Source organism: Neophocaena asiaeorientalis, unplaced genomic scaffold, assembly GCF_003031525.2.
Source record: "Neophocaena asiaeorientalis asiaeorientalis breed wild unplaced genomic scaffold, Neophocaena_asiaeorientalis_V1.1 scaffold7, whole genome shotgun sequence".
Classification (NCBI taxonomy): Eukaryota; Metazoa; Chordata; class Mammalia; order Artiodactyla; family Phocoenidae; genus Neophocaena; species Neophocaena asiaeorientalis.
The window spans coordinates 24,761,915-24,785,567 of record NW_020185337.1 but is presented as its reverse complement, the minus strand read 5'-3'; the positions used below and the strand labels follow the sequence as shown (position 1 = coordinate 24,785,567).

The following is a 23,653-nucleotide window of genomic DNA, read 5'->3' as shown; positions in this document are numbered from 1 at the left end:
TAACTTCTAACATATATTAGCTAGTGTGCTGACACTAACGATATTCGTGGGATCTTCCCGGACCGGGGCACGAACCCGCGTCCCCTGCATCGGCAGGCGGACTCTCGACCACTGCGCCACCAGGGAAGCCCCATAGGTTTGTTTTTGATATCTGTAAGTCTGTTTCTGTTTTGTAAATAAGTTCATTTGTATCATTTTTTAAGCTTAGATTCCACATATAAGCGATATCATATGATATCTGCCTTTCTCTGTCTGACTCACTTCACTTAGTATGATCATCTCCAGGTCCATTCACTTTGTTATAAAGCAGAAACTAACGACAACAAAAAGATGTGGTACATATACACCATGGAATATCACTCAGCCATAAAAAAGAATGAAACATTGCCATTTGCAGCAACATGGTGTTTGGATTCTTAGGGCCATCTAAGAGCCTTTGAGCTTGTAACATATATTCCTGGAATCAAGAAAGGACCCCAAGCTACTACTCCCATGGGAAGATGGGAAAGGTAACCCATCTTCCAATACTTCCATGTTTCAGCTGCTGTTCAGAGGCTCTGAGAATGAACCGTGAAGTGCTACTGGTTGTGATTTCTGGTGGCTTCTGCCGTGGAGACCAGGGCAACATTCCCGTGTAAAATAAAGAGATGTCCTGTTGCATTAGTGCATATATCAATCCACTTGGGTTGCCCGTAGCTTTGGCAGTCCCATTACTGCAGCCCTAAAGCCAGCTACGGCACCCACAGTACTGGCCGAGAGGCACACATTTCCAGAGAGCTCTGGGGCTTGGGACTGGTCGGCAGGTATAACCTTGTACCCTTAGGTAGGGCTCCCTCCCACTGCTGGCATTCATCCAACTGCCAGAATTGTCCCAGCTTCTGCACATTCTATTTTTGGACAGGTCTAATTATTCTTTCTTCTGTTGAGCTGAAATCTGCCTTTCTGTAACAGTCCCACATTGGTCTGAAATCGGAATCTCAGTTGCTAATCCCTCTCTCAGCGGACCATCTGTCGGACATGGGAAAAGGCTCTCACTAGGTTCTTTTGCAAATCGGGCTCCCCAGTTCCTTCCGGTGTTGTTCACGTGACATGATGCTCAGGTGCCTCCCCCCCGCGCCCCACTCATCAGCGTCTGCCTTAAAACGTGGTCCTCATCGCTGAAAATGAGGCTACGTGTGACCCCCTTGTCTGTGGAACAGAGACCTCCGTGATAACGCGAGCTTTGTCGGCAACCAGGCTCACCTCTGGGTTCACCCTGAGTTTACAGTCAGCTACAAACTCCGCACCAACCAATCACACCACGATTTACCGAGTCTTTACCTGTGTTACGGAATTTTTAACCCAAAGTGCAAGGTTCATATTTCTTCCTGTCAAATTACAGTCTTGTTCATTTCAGCCCTAATTCTAAAATATTATCGTTTACAACCCAAACTGTCATCTAATTTTCACTCTCTCTTTCCCGAGGTTGATGCCTTCTGCAAACCTAACAGTGTGCTCTTCCTCTATTCAAATCACTCAGAAAACCGTTGAACAGAATGAGCTAACCCCTACCCCCCTCCCTCAATCAATTATTAAACATCAAAGCTTGAAACCAGAATAAAATGTCCAAGTGAAGTGCCAGTTAAATATTGACTCTCGCTCGCCAGTTTTACCTCAGTGCTTTTCAGCTGAAGTAGCCTGAGAAATAAAGATGCTGCAGTCACTGTAAATAATTCCTAGGGAACGTTCAGACTCCCCAGCAGCTATTAAATATTTGAAATGCATACCCACATTCTTCAATGTGTGCAGAAAAAGGCAGTTTAGGAACAGTATAGAATAATTAAAAGCTTTAATCGTGATCCCAGGTTCGCTGAAGGATTTAGTGGGTATTGATACTATACTGGAACACATGACTACAAAGTTTTCGTTCTTTCCATTTCCTTCGAGTTAATTACTTTGGTGTTTGTGAAAATTACTCCTCCAGTGGCCACTTAGATCTATGAAAATTGAAAATTATAAAGAAAGATTTTATAAAGGCGTTCTACGCGGCATAGAGGAGTTTACGGGTTAAATGAAAAAACATCTTCCTAAATTCTGTTTATGAGCTACATAATCATGGGAAATGTGAAGCTGAAAGCAGATATTATCAGGATCACAAACACCATCATTCAGTTCGGGGGATGGTTTCTGAAACGATATCTGAGCTTTTTTTTTTTTTTTGGCCACGCCACGCGAGATCTTAGTTCCCCCACCAGGGACTGAACCCACGCCCCCTCCAGTGGAAGTGTGGAGTCCTAACCACTGGACTGCCAGGGAAGTCCCAGATGGTATCTGACCTGATACCTTTAGACCACCCGGAGAGGAAAGATTAGAAAATAGGTTTCTGTTGACACAGATGAAGCCACTGCTGGGGAAGGGGTGTGTTTCATTTTTAACATGAACCACCCTGGTGAATCTACAGCACCGCAGAATTTTACAATAGTTTTTGATGAAGCAATGCTGACGTAACATGGCACCAAATGTTCCCGTTTATTCTGAACCCTCCCTCGAAAGTAATACTGTGTACTGTTGCATTACTTCTTCCAGGAAAGCAAGTTAACTGACACATTTGAATAGGTGGTCAGTGGTCCCAGGTCTATGATTATTACTGAGTGGTCACGGCTTCTTCCCAGTAACCAAAATATCATACTTAGATGTTTTAAAAACGAGAGATACAGAGAAATTAGAACCCTGTGTATTGCTAGTGGGAATGTAAACTGGTGAAGCTGCTGTAGACAACAGTATGATAATTCCTCAAAAAATTCAACATAGGGCTTCCCTGGTGGCACAGTGGTTGAGAATCCACCTGCCAGTGCAGGGGACACGGGTTCGAGCCCTGGTCCGGGGAGATCCCACATGCCGCGGAGCAACTAGCCCGTGAGCCACAACTACAGAGCCTGCGCGTCTGGAGCCTGTGCTCTGCAACAAGAGAGGACGCAACAGTGAGAGGCCCGCGCACCGCGATGAAGAGTGACCCCCACTCGCCGCAACTAGAGAAAGCCCCCGCACAGAAACGAAGACCCAACACAGCCAAAAATAAATAAATTAAAAAAAAAATTCAACAGAGCGATTCAACTTCTGGGTATATACCAGAAGTGAAAGGAGGGACCATAACAGGTGTTTGTACACCCGTGTTCATAACAGCGTTATTCACAAGAGCCAAAAGGTAACGTAGCTTAAGTGTCCATCAGCGGCTGGACAGATGGACAAAATGTGGGGTGTGTGTGTGTGTGTGTGTGTGTGTGTGTGTGTGTGTGTTAGCCTGCCAGGGCTACCATAACAAAATACCACAGGCTAGGTGGCTTAACCAACAGAAATGTGTTTTCTCACAGTTCTGGAGGCTGGAAGTCCAAGGTCAAGGTACCCTCAGGGTGGGTTTCTGGTGAGACCTCCCTCCTTGGTTTGCAAGGCCCCTTTCTCTGTGCGTCCTCATGCGGTCTTTCCTCTGCACACACAGAGAGAGCTCTGGTGTCCCTCTTCTTATACGGACACCACTTCCACGGGATTAGGGTCCCACCCTACAACCTCACTTAACCTTAGTTACCTTCATAAAGGACCTGTCTCCAAACAAGGCTCATTGGGGAGTGGGGCTTCAACAAATGAATTTGGTGGCGGAACAGTTCAGTCTATAATGACACACAAAAGGTTATTATTCAACCTTTTAAAAAGGGGAAATCCTGACAGAAGCTACTATATGGATGAACCTTGAGGACGTTATGCAAAGTGAAATAGGCCAGTCAGAAAAAGACAGATACTATCTCATTCCAGTTATATGTGATTACTCAAGTGGTCAAATTCATTGAAATAGAAAGGAGAATGGTGGTTGCCAAGGGCTGGGGAGAGGGAAACAGAGCGAGTGTTTCATGGGTACAGAGTTTCGATTTTGCAAGATGAAAACAGTCTGAAAATGGATGAGAGTGACCATCGCACAACAGTGTAAATGTACTTAATGCTGCCTTTTTTTTTTTAATTTTAAGGGTACCATTTTACATTATGGTCATTTTATCACAATTTTTTAAAAATAAAAAAATGAGAAAAGTACTCAAACATTCATGCTTTAGTGTGTGACCCCAAATGGCACTCGCTCTTGGTGGGTCTCTGTCCTGAAACACACACACTTACTATGTTGCCATGATGTGTCTTCAGTCTATCAGCTAGTGGTCTAATTATTTGTTTATGCTTTTTTTCCACATTGTCTTTTCAAATGTAGAGGACGGGCATTTCATCTCTATGTCGACCTCTCCATAAAATCTCTATATTTTTAGTATGAATTGTGACTTAGTTTTTCTCAAGTGTCGGCATCACAATGATGGTAATAAAATGATATATTTACTGAATTATGGGAAAATCAGTTTGGGGACTTCCAAGCCCTACGAGAATGTAAATAATTTAACAATATTCTTTGATGTTAGTTGACTGTAAACTAGAAGAATTGGAAAGTCCCAGGCTTGTTTTGCACTTGGTCCCTTTCCCCTCCTCAACCAATACACAAATGCAAAGAATGCCTGGTTCCTGACTTACAGTAAATATTTGTGGACTAAATGAATAGTGTGTGATATGCAGGTTACAGAAAGAATTCCCTTACTGAAGGAAGGGAGAAATCCAATGTCTCTTACAAACCAGTGAGGTGCGGACCCCAGAGCAACATATTTTGAAATAGTATCACACTCTCGCTGGAATAATGCAATTTTTATTGTAAAATACAGCTGATAATTTTCCATTTAAAAAGAATTTTTTTTTCAAGTGTAGCAAAGCCTTTAGAAATGAAATTTAGTTCAGTATCACGTAGTCCCTTTCATAAAGCCAAAGCCAAGAACACTGGTGCCACTTCTGGGTATGTGTCTTAGAGTCTTTGCAGATACTGTAATACAAAATTTCCAAGTTTTGCTAGACTAAGGGAAGAGAAATAATCTATTAGAAAGAAAAGAATTGGAACAAAGAAACTTAGCTTTTTGTAATGCTTTGCATTGTAATTTACATATAAATATGAATAATGTATATTAGAATGCTGACAAAAGATAAAAACCTACAATATCCAAGAAAGGAGTGGTACCCACTGAACAACCAGAGCGAAGCTGGGTGATGCTGCCTTGCAGTGAAAGAGAAATTCAGAGACAGGGCAGGAGCAGTGAGAAGTAGTCATGATAGGGATAAAGCAGGATAATTAGTTAGTTTAGAAATCCCACTAAGGGATTAAAGACAGAAAGGGAATTTTAAGGGAGTTTGGGAGACTGTTGTAAGCTAATGACCACTCTAGGAAAGAATCCAGTAACCTAGCAACTCTACCTTGAAGGAAGACTAGGTGCATTCAAGCACCAGGCACACTCAAGCCACAAACCCTGACAGTTAAAACACAAGACAATAGACATGGGGTCTGAATCTTGTTACATGAAATCAGGAAGTTATGGTCCTTGAAGAGTAGCATTTCTGCATGTAGCCAAGACAGGAATACAGGTGAAAGGGGAAAGAAACTAGGTGAAAGTGGACACTACACCGAAACCTGAGATGAATTTCCATATTTTAGTCTGTCACCATCCTTCTGCTAATATACATATGATTTAAATAGTGCCATGACAGTCCCAGTTAAACCATATAGGGCCAACGGAGGAACTAATGATGTAAGCCTTGACATCTACCCAAGAATGAGGAAGAAGGTGGTCTTCTCCCCTCCCCACTTTTTCTTTGATTATGAAAATGTAGCCCCCTTTGTTCTCAGGGCTGCGACCTCTTGCCTGTCTGCTTGTATCTCTCACAAGCATCCTATGCTAATAAACTCACTCTTTACCTGTCACTTTGCCTCCCGCTGAATTCTTTCTGCATCGAGACAAAAGAATCTGAGCTTCAGTAAGTCCTGACACCAGGTGAGCGGTTTCAATTAAAAGATAGTGGGTTCGAGTCCCCTCCTAAGTCAGGGATCGAGGGTTCAAGCCCCAATCTGAGTTTTGGTTGGGTTCAAGTCCCATCCAAGAAGGAGTGAGGTTTTAGTCAGGGTCTTGAACAGGACTTGGACAGGTTGATGGAGTCAACATAAAAGTTTGAAAAATTAGAATTTGTAACTTTTTAAAATATATGTATACAATCAAATACACGATGAGTGTGGGGATGGGAATTCGTTCAATGTTCCTGCTGCCTGTGTGAGAGAAATGGGATGGAAAGAGGATTTCCAGCATCACTGCCAATCACCTCCATTAACCAGACCACTACAACATGAACAGGTTCATACAGAAGCACCTCGGAGTTTTCCACCCTCGGCAAACACTGGCTATTCCCTCCAGCAGATGAAGAAATTACATCGATAACCATGGACCAGTTAGCTGAACTCCCTTTAGTCCATTTGTTACTGCAGCGTTCAAATTACAAAATAACATTACTTTTGCACCATCAGGTGTTACTTTTTCATGTCAATTATTATTGGGGGAAATGCAATAATTTTAAAATGACAGCTCTTTTCTCTAGTTTGCAATTTTCTAGTTAACGGAAGAGGGGAGGGGATTCATTCTGTTATTCTTTCTTTTTTTCTGTTGTTTAGGGAGGTTTTCTAGATTGCCATCTTTTCTAGTTTATTTTCCTACCTTTTCTTTAGGAACCCCTTGCGGTTGCAGCCTAGCTTCTTCATGCTTGTCTGTCAGTTTAAAAAGCTGAAGTAGGGAGTCCTACTGGGCTCCCAATTTCTCACTTTTATAACAGCCCGCTCCCCACAAGGAGACACTGGGTGAGAAGCAGCTGGGCCACTGGTAAGAAGAGGGGCTTAAACGCGTTTGCTGCCTTTGAAGTTGTGTGATTTCTTCCCGTTACTGGCCACAGTGCATCTGCAGTACCTTAACTTTTCCATTTCCACTAAAAAGCCCATCTCTGTCTCCAAAGGAGCATGAACAGACATAACCACCACCCTGGAAAGGTCTGGGGGTGGAGGTGATGGGTGACGAGCGTGTACATTGACGGGAGCAGGTGGAAACTCCTTGTCTGAAATCTTGATGTTGGTCTCAGCAGTGCTTGATTAGGGACCAAATCATATAAATCACGGAGAAAGGAGAGTTAGAGACATCTTGGATGAGAGGAAGGAGATACCGCGGAGGACTCCTGTGCTTTCTACAAGCACACGTCTACTCCAGGCAAAGAAGGGAGCACAGAGAGGAGACAGCAATGTGTTCCCTCTGCCTCATCCTTTAATGCTGAGATCATTTTTGACCCCCTTAAGGGATTAAAAAGACATTCAGAATGACTCTCTAGATAGGAGAACGATTGGTCAAACGTGTAAGTTAGTGCCTGGGAATAATGTGATAAAGGAAAATGCCAGATGGTAAACTTCTCAAGGATCTGTCAGTTCATCAGTTCATTCACGCCTTCCTTCTAGAAGCTTTTTTGACAGCATACTCTGCATTAGGCTGCCCTTGGTGCTAAGACAATGTCCTGTCTGCTTATTCTCTGAAGCCGGAACCAGAAAGAAGGTGAGTCCCAGAAGTCCTGGTCCCCCAGCTCCACAAGAAAATAATTCTGTGTGTGACACACCCACAGTGGAGGGTCGGGAAAGTGATTCAGATGCTGGGAGACAAGCAGTAGATCAGAGGCTGTGGTCAAGCCAGTGTGGCTTTGAAAACAGTAAAGAGGGAGTCTTGGGGCCAGAAGACACACAGGGAAGCCAGGAAGAGCGAGCCGCCGGGCTCACACAGGTATGAGTCACGCAGATCCAGGATGCCGGCCACCGTGCCCAGGTGTGCTTCGGAGATGCTCCCGACCGCTTAGAGTGGGCTTTCCTGTTGCAGGATAAACTGGAACCTGACAGAGCTGGCTGGACCCCAGTGGGTCTCTCACCTGGCCCAGGAGTCAGAGAGGCCGAAGGGGTCACGGAAGCTGCTGCCAACGGTCAGTAGCCGCAGCAGCACCTGGCAGCACAGACATACTGTCTACTTCCCTTCTGCCTTCCAATCTCACGCCAATGGCTCCCTGGCCCCGACTGGCCCAAAACTGTGCAGAGGAGGAGGTTCTGGGAAATGCAGTGCCAGCTTCCCTAAGTCGACAAGGCACAGACCCAGCTCATTTAGGTCATAGCAAGTTCAGGATAGCGCACGGGCTGTGCTGTCCCTCTGATTTGCACTTCACATGATTTATGCGACCCTCACGTTAGGTAGGACATTCCCACTGATGACAGAAACCACTCAAATACATGGACAGCTGATTGTTGAGACCAAGGCAAAAAAAAAAAAAAAAAGTCCAAAACATAAAAAGGGAAAAAAGATTTTATTATTTTTGCCTGTAAGCAAATGTGATGGCCCAAAATGCTGTCTTGCCCCTCCTGTAAAATTTGAGGCCCCCTCGGATTACTGGAAACAATTTAGGATAGATTCGGGGTCTCCTGGGTTTATAATGAACTCGATGGCCTGATACAAATGGTCCTTATTTTATTTTATTTTACTCTACCTTATGTTTCTCTCTCAACAATACCTTTGCAGAGCAAAAGTTTTTAATTTTTCCAAGTCCAATGCAGCAGATTTTTCTTTCATGGATTGTGCTTTTGGTATCGTGTCTAACTACTCTCTACTCCTATGTTTTCATAAATAACTTTTTATAAACCTTTTAAAAAATCTATTATTTTTTTATTGAAGTATAGTTGATTTACAATGTCATGTTAGTTTCAGGTGTACAGCACAGTGATTCAGTTACATATATATATTCTTTTTCAGATTCTTTTCCCTTATAGGTTATTATAAAATATCAAGTATAGTTCCCTGTGCTACACAGTAGGTCCTTCTTGGCTATCTATTTTATATATAGTAGTGTGTACATGTCAATCCCAACCTCCTAATTTATCCCTCCCCTTGCCTTCCCCTAAAGAAGGGGCGGTACATATATACGATGGACTATTACTCAGCCATAAAAAGAGAATGAAATTATGCCACATGCAGCAGCATGGACGGATGATCATACTAAGTAAAGCAAGTCAGAAAGAGAAAGACAAATATATATCACTTACATGTGGAATCTGAAAAAAAAAAGATTCAATTGAATTTACAAAAACAGAAATAGACCCACAGACATACAAAACAAGTGGTTTTTAGTCAAGAGAAGTAGCAGCCCCAGATCAGACAGAGGCAGAGAGGCCAGTGAACACACGTGTCTAGAACTGGGCGAGATGTCCTCAGGGCAGAGGGGTGCATCTACTGAGCAATCGCTGTGGCAGCCACTGGGCCTGTTTATTTTCCTCTGAGTACCAGGGAGGAAGGTAGTAAAGGCTTACACATGAGGGAACTCCTGCCGGTGCTTTGACTGCACCAACATTTCCCCACTCTGCTTCGTGCAAAATTCAGATAATGAATTCAAGTAAAAGTGCTGAGGCTGGGATAGGGCAGCAGTTATAGGGCTGGAATTAGGGTGACCAACTCACCCAGTTTTAGCACTGAAAATCCAGTGTCCCAAGAAACTCCTCCTCGTGGGTAAACTGGGATAGCTGGTCATCCTAAGACAGAGTGCGGTGTGGCTAGAACAAGGTCTCAGCCTGGACAACAGGAGAAACTAAAGCCAGAGGGCAGAGGACATACCAAGGAGGGGGGCACCAGCCACCTGGCTGTTGGATTTGCCTGCTGGGGTAGAAGCTACAGTAAATCAGGTCTGTACCAGGGCTGAAATTCAAAGCTCTGGTCAAGATTCCCTGAATGTCCTTCTGTAGGAGTTGGACAAATGTAAACAGAGACCAAGTAGGGTTTGTGATCATCTCTGTGCAGCTTTTTTTGCTCTTCTTTCTTCTTCCATCTCCTTGTAACTGCAGAAGAGAAGAAGATGGGGGTTTAGGGTATACCAGTCATTTGATGAAGGTGGGAGCTGACAGAAGGTCCCGATGTTTGTGATCCCTTCTGATAAACAGACTACAGGAAGAGCCATCATGGCAGAAGTTGTCTTTGAAGCCTCCTTCTATTCAAGTCGCTTGCTCAGAATTTTATCTTCTGAACTGTGTCTGGTCAAGAGGTGAGAAGATAAGTATCTTCGACCTTGGACCCTCTGCCTTTGTGCCAGGTGGGATGGGCGTCCTTTCCTTTCCATTTATCAGTGTGTCTACCCTATCCCACCTTCTGTGAACCCTGAACTTTCTGCTGAAATACATGGTCCTAACTTTTTGTACAACCTCAGCCTTTGGGCCCAATCTCAGTCCCAAATATATGTTTCAACTTCCAAATATTTTAGCTAGGCACCCTCCTTTTTTTTTTAGGTGATCCACAGTGATGAAGTGAATGTTTACACATACAGTTTTTGTCTACGTTATATCATCACACAAAAATGGCTGTAAAAACTCCCACCCAAATTTGGAGGTAATGTTTAAAGATAGTTAGACTGAAAGGCTGGTTGTTGTGTGTGAATATCTGAGCCTTCCAAAGCCGCCCTCCAAGGCCACTAAGACAAGAGTGTAACAAGAGGCACGCAACTCTCAGCTGAAGAAAGCCATAAGAAGATGCTCAGACCCCAAATCACAAAGGCGGAGTCTTCCAATCTCCCGCATTGATTGTGGACAAGCTGCAGCCTCAGAGCCCTCTGGGTGGGGAGCAGCAGGAACTATTCATTTAACAATGATTAGGGCTTCCCTGGTGGCGCAGTGTATATATATAAAATAAATAAATTTATAAAAAATATTCTTAAAAATACCACAATGATTAATGGGGTTCTTGACCAATACATAGACTAGTGTAAATAACTTCCTACTTTATAGTCCTTACACCAGAAATCCATACAATCAGACAGTATATCCACAGCACTTCTCCTCTAACAAAGTTGGGGATTTACCACAAACTGTCATTTCAATCTTTTCTTCTGAGTAATTATAAGCCACAGTCAATGATAAGCTATCATTTTTTGGGGAGGGGGGCATTTCAAGGAAATCTAAGACATTGGAATTGAGAAAAGAAAGGAAGAAATCGCTGTGATCTGGAACTGGTAACTTTTGTTTAATCCCTGCAGACAAGAGGGGTTGACAGTCCTCGGGTGATTTCTGCTGAGAATGTGTGTGGGGGTGTCGGTGTGCACCCCGCCCCCACGTGTTCCCAGAGGAGGTGATGGGGAGGGAGTGTGGTCCAGCAGTGGAGCCCGTCCTAAGCGGCTGCACAGTCCCCAGGAAAGGAAATGAACGAGATCTACCACGTCAGTCCTAGGACTGCAGAATCAAAGGCTGTGCTTTTTAACATCTTTATGTAGCCCACGTGATTAGCACGCCTACTTCATTCTGCTTCCATATTATGAAAAGAGGGTGGCCACTCAGCTTGTGAAGTGAAGTTTGAAAGAGTTTGGTATCTCTAAAAGGAAGAGACATGGGAGGTATTATTTCCTTGCTATGAACAAAGAATTCATCTAACCCGATTGCCATCAACAATCTTGACCTCAGATAGCTTTGCTTGCATAAGTTTTGACTACTCAGATTCCTAATTATCCTGTCATCGGTGCCATAATCCACTGGGTTGAAAGACATATTTTGTTTTATATGATCATTTACAGAATGATATAACACATACTAATTTGAATTATACAAATGTTCCCAACCTTTTTTTTTTTTTTTTGTGGTACACGGGCCTCTCACTGCTGTGGCCTCTCCCGTTACAGAGCACAGGCTCCGGACGCGCAGGCCCAGCGGCCATGGCTCATGGGCCCAGCCGCTCCGCGGCACGTGGGATCCTCCCGGACCGGGGCACGAACCCGTGTCACCCCTGCATCGGCAGGCGGACTCTCAACTGCTGCGCCACCAGGGAAACCCTGTTCCCAACCTTTTTAAAAAAAATTATGAGCCTTTAAATTACATCGAAAAACTTTTAGATTACATTGTAAAAACATATATCTGAGAGTAGATATATGGATATGTGACTGAATCACTCTGCCGCTGTACACCTGAGACTAATACAACATGGTAAATCAACTAACTACACTCCAATATAATAAAACAAAAACAAAAAAACACAGCAATGTTCGTGAGCTGAATCTTCTGTGCTGACTAGAGTCCAGTTAGACCTTCCAGCCTTGGAGGACCTGTGACCTTCCTGGGGTAGAACAGGAACAGTGCCTGCTGCCCAAGGGTCTACGTGTTTCCCACAAAGTGTCACGCGGACCACCTGCGTCATAGTCTCTCCACGTGCTTCTGTAAGTGCAAGTTCCAAGGCCCCAGGAAAACTAACTCAGAATCTGGGGCATTCTGCATCCTTAAACGTCTCCATAAGCGGTTCTTCTGCACATTACATTTTGAGAATCGGTGCCCTAGATCTGGGACTGGTTAGTTCAGAGTCCTCAGCGGGGAGGTCTTAGTATTGCTGGCAGAAAGCGGATTTGCTTCCTACTTCCAGGCGCACTGTTTCTCCCCGTTCCTCAGTAGGCCCCTCCCTCCCCCAATTACGGGCTGGTGAGTTTTGATGTTGTTTAGCAAACCTGGGAGGTGCTGCACTCATTCCAGCCACTCGGGGTTCCCCACCTCCATCCCCAGTGCAGTTCCCTTGATTGACAAGAATAAGGCTTGGAAAGAAACCAGAGCTCGCCTTGCCTCCACCAGAAGCTTTCCTCAGGCTACTCTAGGTCCTTGTCTGGGAAGGTCAGTCCTGCTCGCCCCCCGCTTGGAAGCGGGGTGCTGGGGCTCCGTGCCAGGTCTGTCGAGTTCAATCTCAGATACAGAACTTCCTCTTCTCAAATGACTGCCTCGCCTGCAATTCTGTAGCTTCCAGAAATTATTTCCTTTATTTTAGAAAGTGCTGCCCCAAAGAAATGATTCGACCACATAAGCGTTTTGAGGTATCTTTCAGTGCTACTATTCTTAAAAGCCTGGACAATCTTCAATCTGTCTCAGACTCCTCCCTGGAGTGTATTTTTCTCAAAGATGGTATCTGTGGTCAGAAGGGCCGTTTGGTAGGTTTCACCGTTTCTGAGATAAATTCTGGCACCTGGGGTCAGCTAGACAGCAGGAACTTTACCCTTTCTCACTGGCTGTGAGTGAAATCAACTAGGATCACACAGGGCAGGTGCCTCGGAAGGTGCTTTTGCCTCTCCTCCTGCAGCAGACAGGAAAGGGGAGGGGGACAGACCCAAAGGAGACAGACAAAGGCTAAGACTTCCCACCCAGGGCCCCGAAGGGGACCTTTCTATCCTTCCTGACGACAGGATGCTGGGTTGTTTTCCAAACCAAGATCCCGTGCATTCATGTGGTTTAAGGTAGTATTCCAAAATCTGCCATTCTATATTACACAACATTGTAAATCAACTATGCTTCAGTAAAATTAATGAACTAATTCATTTTTTTAAAACCTGCCATTCTATCACAACATTGTTTTAATGGAACTCGTTTTCCTTAGTACTATTTAGATCAGGTTTATAGGAAAATTCCAAAGGCCAATCATTGGCAGCTTAAAAAATATATTTTGTGTTCTGGGCCCATAGCCAGCAGTTTACTAGTTTATATTGCTAGTGATCTATGTCACATGATAACAGTTAATGCAGATATGGAGCATACCACGTGCCAGACACTGCTCTAAGTACTCTATGAGCACCGACTCACTTAAAACTCCCAGCAACCCTGTGAAGCAGATACTAATATTGCCATTTTATAGACCGTGTAACTGGCACACAGAGTCCAAGGTCCTAGTCCAACAGCTAGTCCAAAGTCACAACAGTAAGAGCCAGAAGAGTTCAGACCCTCACCACTCAAGGTATGGTTCCTGCAGCACAGGCATCACCTGAGAGCTTGGCAGAAATGCAGACTCTCAGGCCCACCCAGACCTTTGGACTCGGAATCTGCATTTTAACAAGACTCCCCACGCGATTCGCGTGCACATTGAAGTTTAGAAACCACGGCTTAGGTAGTCTTACGTTATTTCTCTCTGTGCCCATTAAAAACCCACCTATGGCTTAAGACTTTAGGAAATAATGTGTACTTGGCTGGTTTGTTACGGAAAAAAAATAGGATTCTAAGATGATGTTTGTGTCCTCTCCTAGCTCCTCCCCCCTTCAGATAATCAGCTTCTCAAGAAAATAAATAGGATAAATTGTTTTTAAAAAAGTCACTGAATTCTTATTATATGCAGGCACTTTCATTAGATCATCATAGAATATGCTATGAAATAGGTACTCCTAGCCTCAAATTACCGATAAGAAGACCACGGTCACAAGGGTTAAGAGGAAAAGACAATGCATGGACTGGGAGAAAGTTTTTGCAAACTACGCAACCAACAATACACAAAACAGCTCACACAAGTCAATATCAAAAAAAAAAAGAAAATCAAAAAATGGGCAGAAGACCTAAATAGACATTTCTCCAAAGAAGATATACAGAAGGCCAATGAGCACATGAAAAGATGCTGAACATCACTCATTATTAGAGAAATGCAAATCAAAACTTCAATGAGGTGTCACCTCACACCTGTCAGGATGGCCAGCATTAGAAAGTCTACAAGGACTTCCCTGTTGGCACAGTGCTCAAGAATTGCCTGCCAATGCAGGGGACACGGGTTCGAGCCCTGGTCCAGGAAGATCCCACAGGCCACAGAGCAACTAAGCCCGTGCACCACAACTACTGAGCCTGTGCTCTAGAGCCCACGAGCCACAACTACTGAGCCTGTGTGCCGCAACTACTGAAGCCCACACACCTAGAGCCCATGCTCCGCAACAAGAGAAGCCACTGCAATAAGCCCTAGCGCCGCAACAAAGAGTAGCCCCCACTCACCGCAACTAGAGAAAGCCCACGCACAGCAACAAAAACCCAACACAGCCAAAAAAAAAAAAAAAAAAAAAAAAAAGTCTACAACATTAAATGCTGGAGAAGGTGTGGAGAAAAGGGAACCCTCCTACACTGTTGGTGGGAATGTAAATTGGTGCAGCCACTACGGAGAACAGTATGGAGGTTCCTTAAAAAACTAAAAATAGAGTTACCATATGATCCAGCAATCCTACTCTTGGGCATATATCTGGAAAAGACGAAACGTCTAATTCGAAAAGATACATGCACCCCAATGTTCACTGCAGCACTATTTACAATAGCCGAGATATGAAAGCCACCTAAATGTCCATCGACAGATGAATGGATAAAGAAGATGTGGTACATATATACGGTGGAATATTACTCAGCCATAAAAAAGAACGAAATAATGCCATTTGCGGCAATGTGGATGGACCTAGAGATTATCATACTAAGTGAAGTAAGTCAGACATAGAAAGACAAATATCATATGATAACACTTACATGTGAAGCCTAAAAGTATGGTACAAATGAGCTTATTTACAAAACAGAAACAAACAGGCACAGAAAACAAACCTATGATTACCAAAGGGAAAGTAGGGGGAGGAAAAATTTAGGAGTTTGGGATTAACAGATACACACTACTATATATAAAATAGATAACCAACAAGGACCTACTGTATAACACTGGCAACTCTACTCAACATCTTGTAATGACCTATATGGGAAAAGAATCTGTAAAGGAATACATATGTATGTATAACTGAATGACTTTGCTGTACAATTGAAACTAACACACCATTGTAAATCAACTACACTCCAATAAAAAGAAAGTAAAAAAAGGTTAGGAGAAGCAGCTGAGATGACAGCTAACCTGACAGCCCTGCTTCTTGAAGCAGGCTTCTCACGTTGACTTCCTCACAGGTGGCACATTAGCACACAGAACTACCCACTAACCTTTGACAAAATAATTTTTCCAAGCCCTGTCTCAAAAGCAAAAAACATTTTTTGCTTAATCCTGAGCAATTCTCCCTGATTTAAGGAAGCGATACTAATGTAAGCTACAAAGTGTCAACTTTGGAAAATCAAATCAAAGCCCAGAAAGTCTAATCAATTCTTCTCCTTTCGCTCTTACTTCATGCAATAAAGGTGTATATTGTCTTAAAAAAGACCCAAAACAAAAAAATAGAGTATGAGACAAAGCTTGTCCTTAGAAGTCCTCTTCTAACGGCTTGGTTTAGATGCTTTTCAAAGGGATGCCAGCAACTAATACTTTTTTCCTGCGAGTCACATTGGTGATGATTCACATGATCAGTAATTTAAGGTAGGATTGATTTGAAACTGCTTTCACTTGTAGATAAGTTTTGCTTCAGGCAAATCACACACTATGACTACAGAATAAAACGCAGATTAGCCAAATGTGTCAGGCCCGTTAAAATGTGTAAGCTTTTGTCATGAATTAGTTTTTTAAAACGGGACGTATTTGCTTCCTGAATTATAGTGATGAGACTTAAGCTGCATTTGCAGGAGGACTATTTGATTCTTTCTTCAAATAGGAAACCACTGGCATTTCTGTGTGAAGTCATTTTCTGTTTTTAAAATAATTGAATTTGAGACATGACTATGAGTGTGACAGTTTCACAAGGCAAACACCAAGATGAATAAATGGGTCTGAAACCCAGACTAATGGAGCGAGCTGTTCATCATCACATACACGTTTATGTACTTCTCCCATCACTAAAGTTTCATTCATCATATTGGTTTTTGGCCATTTCCTAGACGGTATTTCCAATTCTAATATATTTCTAACAGAAGTCCCATGTTGTGATCACTCCTTTATAAGGTGGAATTCTGCAATATTCCTGGTTTACATATGCAGATTTTCTAGTAGATCTATGATGGTTGAAAAAATACATTAATATATTTATTTAGTCAGTAATCTGGATATAACACACATAAATACATCATATAAACAAGAGCAGGCAGAGGCTTCCGCGCTTCTGATCACAGCTGTGTGACCTTGGGGTTAAAGCTGTGTGATCTCGAGCAGGTCACTTAGCTCTCTGAATCTCATCTGAAAAACGATCGGTTAAATTAGATTATCTGTTATGGTGCCATTTTTTTTAACAGCTTTATTGGAGTATGATTGCCTTACAATGGTGTATTAGTTTCTGCTGTATAACAAAGTGAATCAGCTATACATATACATATATCCCCATATCCCCTCCCTCTTGCATCTCCCTCCCACCCTCCCTATCCCACCCCTCTAGGAACGTGCCTTTTAAATTTAACATCCCATAGTAATTATCCCATCAATCTCTCAATTTGGACCAAGTGGGAATTCATTTAAAACTCTGAATGAAAAAATGTAGTTTTTAAATGTAATTTTGTAACTTTAAAGCAGCATGGGACCTGGAATTGGGTAAGCAGTATCATTTGTTTGCCAACAGATGTTGTAAAAATACATAACCATGCTCTAAAATACTTTAAAATCTCTTCAGAATTTTGTTTATGATATTAATTTTCACAGTAAGACCTTTGTAATGCCAAAATAACATTATCTATAAAATCTCTTCACTATGTAATAAAACTTAGCAAAGTGATAATAAAACTTACATGAAAGAATAAGCCAGCAAATAACATGTTTTAAAAATACAGACAATAATTTACCTTATCAGATTAAACTCATAGTTATCAAAAGCATATGGAGTATAAAAATAAAAACAGTTTGAGTTTGGTGGGATCGGCTGGGGAGTGACATAAAGGCGCATTTTAGGATGATGAAAATGTTCACGATCTTGATCTGAAAAGTAAATGCATCGGCGCGTTCACTTTGTAAAATATTATCAAGCTGAACACTAGACGGACATCCTTACTAGAGTATATGTTACATATCAACTTTTAAAAAAGTTTTCAAAGTTGGACCCACTGACATTTGAATCTCTATCCCGTTATTAGTTGCAAAATAAATAAAATCTAAGATCCATCCATCATGGAGGAGACAATCTGTGCTCTAATCATGACAGTCAAAAGAAATGAGTAGGAGACAAAAGAAAACAAAGCACAGGGCGTAGTTTGTGGAGTGTCCGATGAGGTAATGGTCCTCCATCCCCACTTATTCTACTTGACTACTCAAGGCCTTTGGAATTGGGTTTGTATTTCCTTTCAATGTCACCCTACACTCTGGGGACACCTGTGATGGATATTTAGATTAAATAAGATAACAGGATAACCTATAATGTTCTACATGCTTCTAGAAGACAGGAAACAACTTATTCCTGTTCATTTTTGTATCCTCCGAAGCTCGTGGACAACTTTTTAGTATTCAATAGGGATCCAATTTCTATTTGTTACACTGGATTTCAAATCTCTATGATAAAAATTGAGAATCAAATTTTTTTCTGAAATATGTTTTAAAGGGAAAAATATTAAAATTGGGTAGAAAAATAAAACTTGACGAGTGGTCAGGTTAGTTCGGTAGTCACAGTACACTAAGTAAATATACACTGTGAATCGTCTCACAGAATAATGGAATCTCACTAGAAATGAAAGAAATTGAAATTAAAACAATTATAGCTACCAATGATAAGTATGAGGAGTGTCACACTTATGGCAAAAAAGGGAAAATTTGATTTTTAAATTAAATTAGACATTAACAAAAACACTATAAAACTCTTAAAGGTGCTCTGAAATCATCCTCAAAGTTGCTGCAAAATTTCTCAGCTATTTTCTCATCCTCTTATAATCTGGTTAGTTTTTCCTTACGTATCAGCATTTGAGGTAATTGTTTAAACTATTTCTCATGATATTTTATTGTTTTTACATTAGTTATTAATAGTGACAAAATATTTTCTATGTTTTTATTGCAACTATGCAATATTTGACGTAAAATATGCAGCAAATCCACTTTTCATTTGCCTAACCAGGGTACATACCCGCTTTTGCCAACACTTTTATAAGAACATGGACTTCCCATTGAGATCAGTTCCAAACTTGGAGGGAAAAGAGGCTAAGTTCCAATAACTTAGAAAGGTCCTAAGGGATGGGCCTTAGAGAAATTGACGTTGTAACATCTGACCTGCATAAAAGTTAATGTGTGATGTGTTGACCACAGCAGCATTCAAGAAACAAGCTTCCCTAAAGGGTTGAACCTACTAAACTCAAGACTCAACAGCCAAATTCAATTTTCAGAAAATACAGAGGATAGAGGAACACGTTAAATGACATGACAGTAGCCACATCCAGAATGTTGGGTTATTTCTACTGGATGACTGACACAATTTCTGCAACAAGAAAAAAAAAAAGAAGTCTATACCAGCTTACAAGACACCAAAAGAGACAACACAACCAAATGCAATGAATGTGTGGACCTAGCTTGAATCTGTATTTTCACGATCAATCATCAAAATGCACTTTAGGGGCAATGACGGAAACATTACCACGGACTAGTTATTACATAATGTCACAGGATCCTTGTTAATTTTGCTAGGTGTGATAATATCAACGTGGCTATGTAAGAATATGTTCTTTTTTTTTTTTTAAGAGATGCACAGTGAAACATATAGGAGTGAGATAATATCAATAGAATATCTGGAATTCACTTTTAAATAGTTCAGCAAATGAAAAAGAAAAAAGCTATGTGATCAAATGTGGAAACATTTTGATAAATTGTTGAACATAAGTAACAGGTAAGTGGGATATATTTTAAAATAGTCATAAAAAGCTTTTTTTTTTTTTTTTACAGTACGCGGGCCTCTCACTGTTGTGGCCTCTCCCGTTGCGGAGCACAGGCTCTGGACGCGCAGGCTCAGCGGCCATGGCTCACGGGCCCAGCCGCTCCGTGGCACGTGGGATCCTCCCGGACCGGGGCACGGACCCGTGTCCCCTGCATCGGCAGGCGGACTCTCAACCACTGCGCCACCAAGGAAGCCCCATAACAAACTTTTTAAAAATTGTATCAAAAAAAGATTGATATATACCTCTCCATTATCAAAAATAAATAAAAATGGGGAACTTCCCTGGTGGTCCATTGGTTAAGAATCCGCCTTCCAGGGCTTCCCTGGTGGCGCAGTGGTTGAGAGTCCGCCTGCAGATGCAGGGGACACTGGTTCGTGCCCCGGTCCGGGAGGATCCCACATGCCGCGGAGCGGCTGGGCCCGTGAGCCAAGGCCGCTGAGCCTGCGCATCCGGAGCTTATGCTCCACAACGGGAGGGGCCACGGAAGTGAGAGGCCCGCGTACAGCAAAAAAGACAAAAAAAAAAAAAGAATCCACCTTCCGATGCAGGGGACACCGGTTCAAACCCTGGTCAGGGAACTAAGATGCCACGTGCCGCAGGGCAACTAAGCCCGCGCGCCACAACTACTGATCCCACGCGCTCTGGAGCCTGCATGCCACAATTAGAGAGAAGCCCACACGCTGCAACTAAGACCCAATGCAGCCAAATAAATAAGTAAATATTTAAAATATAAATAACTAAAAGTAATTTTTAAAACTATTTGCAGGCTTTAAATACAAATACATTCTTCACAGTATTTTATACAATCCTCTGAAGTTCGTGGCCTCAACAGGAGTCTGTACCTTTCACCACCTAATTCCACTCTTTGTAAATATACCACAAGAAAATAACAGAAAGGGAAAAATAATTTACCCAAAAGTTTTCATGTAGCTTTACTATAAGAGAAAATTTGGAGACTAAATATAAAATACAGGAGAATATGAAGTTAATTATTTTGTATCAATATAATGAAAAACCTTAAACCTATCAAAGGTGACAAGAATTTGAGCTACGTAAATACATGAAACTGAGTACACACTGACATAGATTAGAGGAAATTTCAAGTATCAATTAAGACTCTTTCGCATTTGGAAGTGACAGAAAAGCCAACCCAAACTGGCTTAAAGCAAAAAGGAAATCAATTAGCTGGCAGAAATGAAAACTTTAAAAGACAAGGGGGACTTCCTTGGTGGCACAGTGGATAAGACTCCACACTCCCAATGCAGGAGGCCCAGGTTCAATCCCTGGTCAGGGAACTAGATCCCACATGCATGCTGCAACTAAGAGTTCGTATGCCATGACTCAGGAGCCCGCAAGCTGCAACTAAGGAGCCCTCCTGCTCAAATAAGACCCAGAGCAACCAAATAAATAAATAAATAGTATAAAAAAATAAAAGACACAAAAATCACCTTGATGGATCACAGATATAATGAAAACAGAAAACAGTAAAAACTTTTAGAAGAAAACAAGGAGAAAAATCTAGGGGACCCTGGAATTGGTTTTGAATTTTTAGATACAACATCAAAAGCACAATCCATGAAAGAAAAAATTGATTCCTTGTGCTTTACTAAAACTAAAAACTTGTGCTCTATCAAAGACTATGTTAAGAAAATGAAACGACAAGCCACAGACCAGGAGAAAATATTTGCAAAACACCTATCTGATAAAGGACTTGTATCTAAAATATATACAGAACTGTTAAAACTCAACAATAAGAAAAAAAATTATAAAATAGGCAAACATTGTGAACAGACATCTCATCAAAGAAGACATACAGAGGGCAAATAAGTATATGATCATTGGTCATCAGGGAATTAAAACAACAGTGAGATGTAATTACATCCAGTTAGACTGGCTACAGGTAAAAAATAAGAAACACCAAATGCTGACAAGGCTGCAAAGCAACAGGGATTCTCGCTCTCTGCTGGCTGGTGGCAACACAAAGTGGCGGAGCTGCTCTGGAAGACAGTGCGGCAGTTTCCTACAAAGCTAAACGTGGTCTCACCACGTGATCCAGCAATCCCATTGCTAAGTAAGTGTTTAGCAAATTGAGCTGAAAACATACCCGTGCAAAAGCCTTACAGAAGTGTTTTTTTTCAGAATTGCCAAAAACCGCCAGACATTAAGATGACTAGGTAAACAGTTATGATCCAACCATACGATGGCAGGTTATTCAGTGATAAAATAAATGAGCACTCCAAGACATGAAACGACATGGAGGAACCCTCAGTGCCTACTGACAAGTCAAAGAAGCCAGTCTGCAAAGGCAACACACTGTGTGGTTCCAGCTCTAGGCCTTTCAGGAAAAGGCACAACTATGGAGACAGTAAGAGATCAGTGGTGCCAGGGTCTCAGGGAGAGAAAGGTGGGGAGTGTGTAGGTGAAGCACAGGGACATTTAGAAGGGTGAACCTGTTCTGTATGATACTGTCATGTGGGTACACGGCCTTACCAAGTTGTCGAAGCCTGTAGACTTCACAGCACAAAGAGGAAACCCTGATGTATACAGTTTCAAAAAAATCATTTAGGGGACTTATCTAGGAAACAGAAACAGACTCACAGACATAGAGAACAGACTGGTGGCTGCCAAGGGGGTGGGGGGGATAGGGGAGGAATGGACTGGGAGTGTGGGGTTAGCAGGTGCAAACTATTACATACAGGATGGGTCAACAACAAGGACCAACCGCATAGCACAGGGAGCTATATTCAATACCCTGTGATGAACCATAATGAACCATAATGGAAGAGAATATAAAGATGCATATGTATAACTGAATCACTTTGCTGTAAAGCAAAAAATCAACACAACATTGTAGATCAGCTATACTTCAATAAAATAAATAAAAAAAAAAATCATTTAGGAGTTTAGGGAACTCCAGGACAATTCAGACAGTGACAGGAGAATCTAACTGCATTACAGATGTAGGAAGCAGCCTCACGGGAGGGGCTGGGGAAAGGTCCCGACCCAAGTAACTTTGGAAACGAGCAGAGCCTGTAAGCCCAAGGGCAAGAGAACGTCAAGGAAGCACCATACTCTGGTTGATAAGGTTTCCTCCCCTGGAGAACTGGTTAACGATTCTGATACGTGTATATACATATACTGAAAATTAAACAGTTAAGTGAATGGATGGCAACGGTGGGAGCCAGGCTTCTCACGATTGGAGGGGGAATTTACAGATATGCAAGCGGCATGCTTAAAAAATAGGCTTGTGATTTTAAAATATAAAGGAAATAAGATGAAACGTGGTTTATTTCTTACAGACATTACAATTAGTCATATTCTATTTAACTACACATTTTTTTTTTTTTTTTGCGGTAGGCGGGCCTCTCACTGTTGCGGCCTCTCCCACCGCGGTGCACAGGCTCCGGACGCGCAGGCTCAGCGGCCTTGGCTCACGGGCCCAGCCGCTCCGCGGCATGTGGGATCCTCCCGGACCGGGGCACAAACCCGTGTCCCCTGCATCGGCAGGCGGACTCTCAACCACTGCGCCACCAGGGAAGCCCTAACTACACTTTTTTAACTGAAGTATAGTTGATTTACAATGTTGTGTTAGTTTCAGATATACAGCAAAGGGATTCAGTTATACACACACATAATCGCACACACACACACACACACACACACACACCACTCAAATCACTTAAAGCAAGCTGAAGGAACAAGATGCCAGCCGACAATTTTACTAAGCTTACCACACGTCCTGCTCAAATTTTTATCAACCAAATATGTCAAAGTTTATAAAAATGCAAGAAACTTAAATCAGTGTTAATGAAAATTTGATCACAAGTATACTTTTTATCAACATCGGAGCAGCCCCCATTACACAAAACATAAACTTTATGATACAAAAATATTCCTTTGTGGAAGTTAGCTCAGATGTCGTGAGAACGGGAACAGCTGTTCATGGCAGCCTGGTGTCGACGCCCAGACTGAGTGCATAAGAGTAGCAGAATCGTGTAAAATAAACATGCGTTTCTTTCGTTCTCATGTCCACTGTCATGTGAGCATCATATAGGTGAGGGGTAAAGAAAGCTTAACTCTCCTTGTGAAATATACTCAAAAGCCCTTTACCTGTAAAAACCATCCGCCTCCCCACTGTGGTCGATACTGGCTTTTGAAAGGATACACCTGCCATGGTTGTAGCTGTGCTACTGGATTTTCTTTCTCAGCTTC

The 23,653-nt window shown here is 42.2% G+C and overlaps 1 protein-coding gene across 1 annotated transcript in view; it reads right to left on the bottom strand.

Moving 5' to 3' along the window:
• The window catches only part of SPMIP2 (sperm microtubule inner protein 2), a 94,758-nt gene that overhangs the window by 57,424 nt on the left and 13,681 nt on the right, over positions 1 to 23,653 (bottom strand). Inside the window, 3 exon segments of the mRNA XM_024736075.1 lie at positions 6,695 to 6,749; positions 6,837 to 7,010; positions 9,631 to 9,775. Coding sequence (XP_024591843.1) covers positions 6,695 to 6,749; positions 6,837 to 7,010; positions 9,631 to 9,775 — 374 coding nt within the window.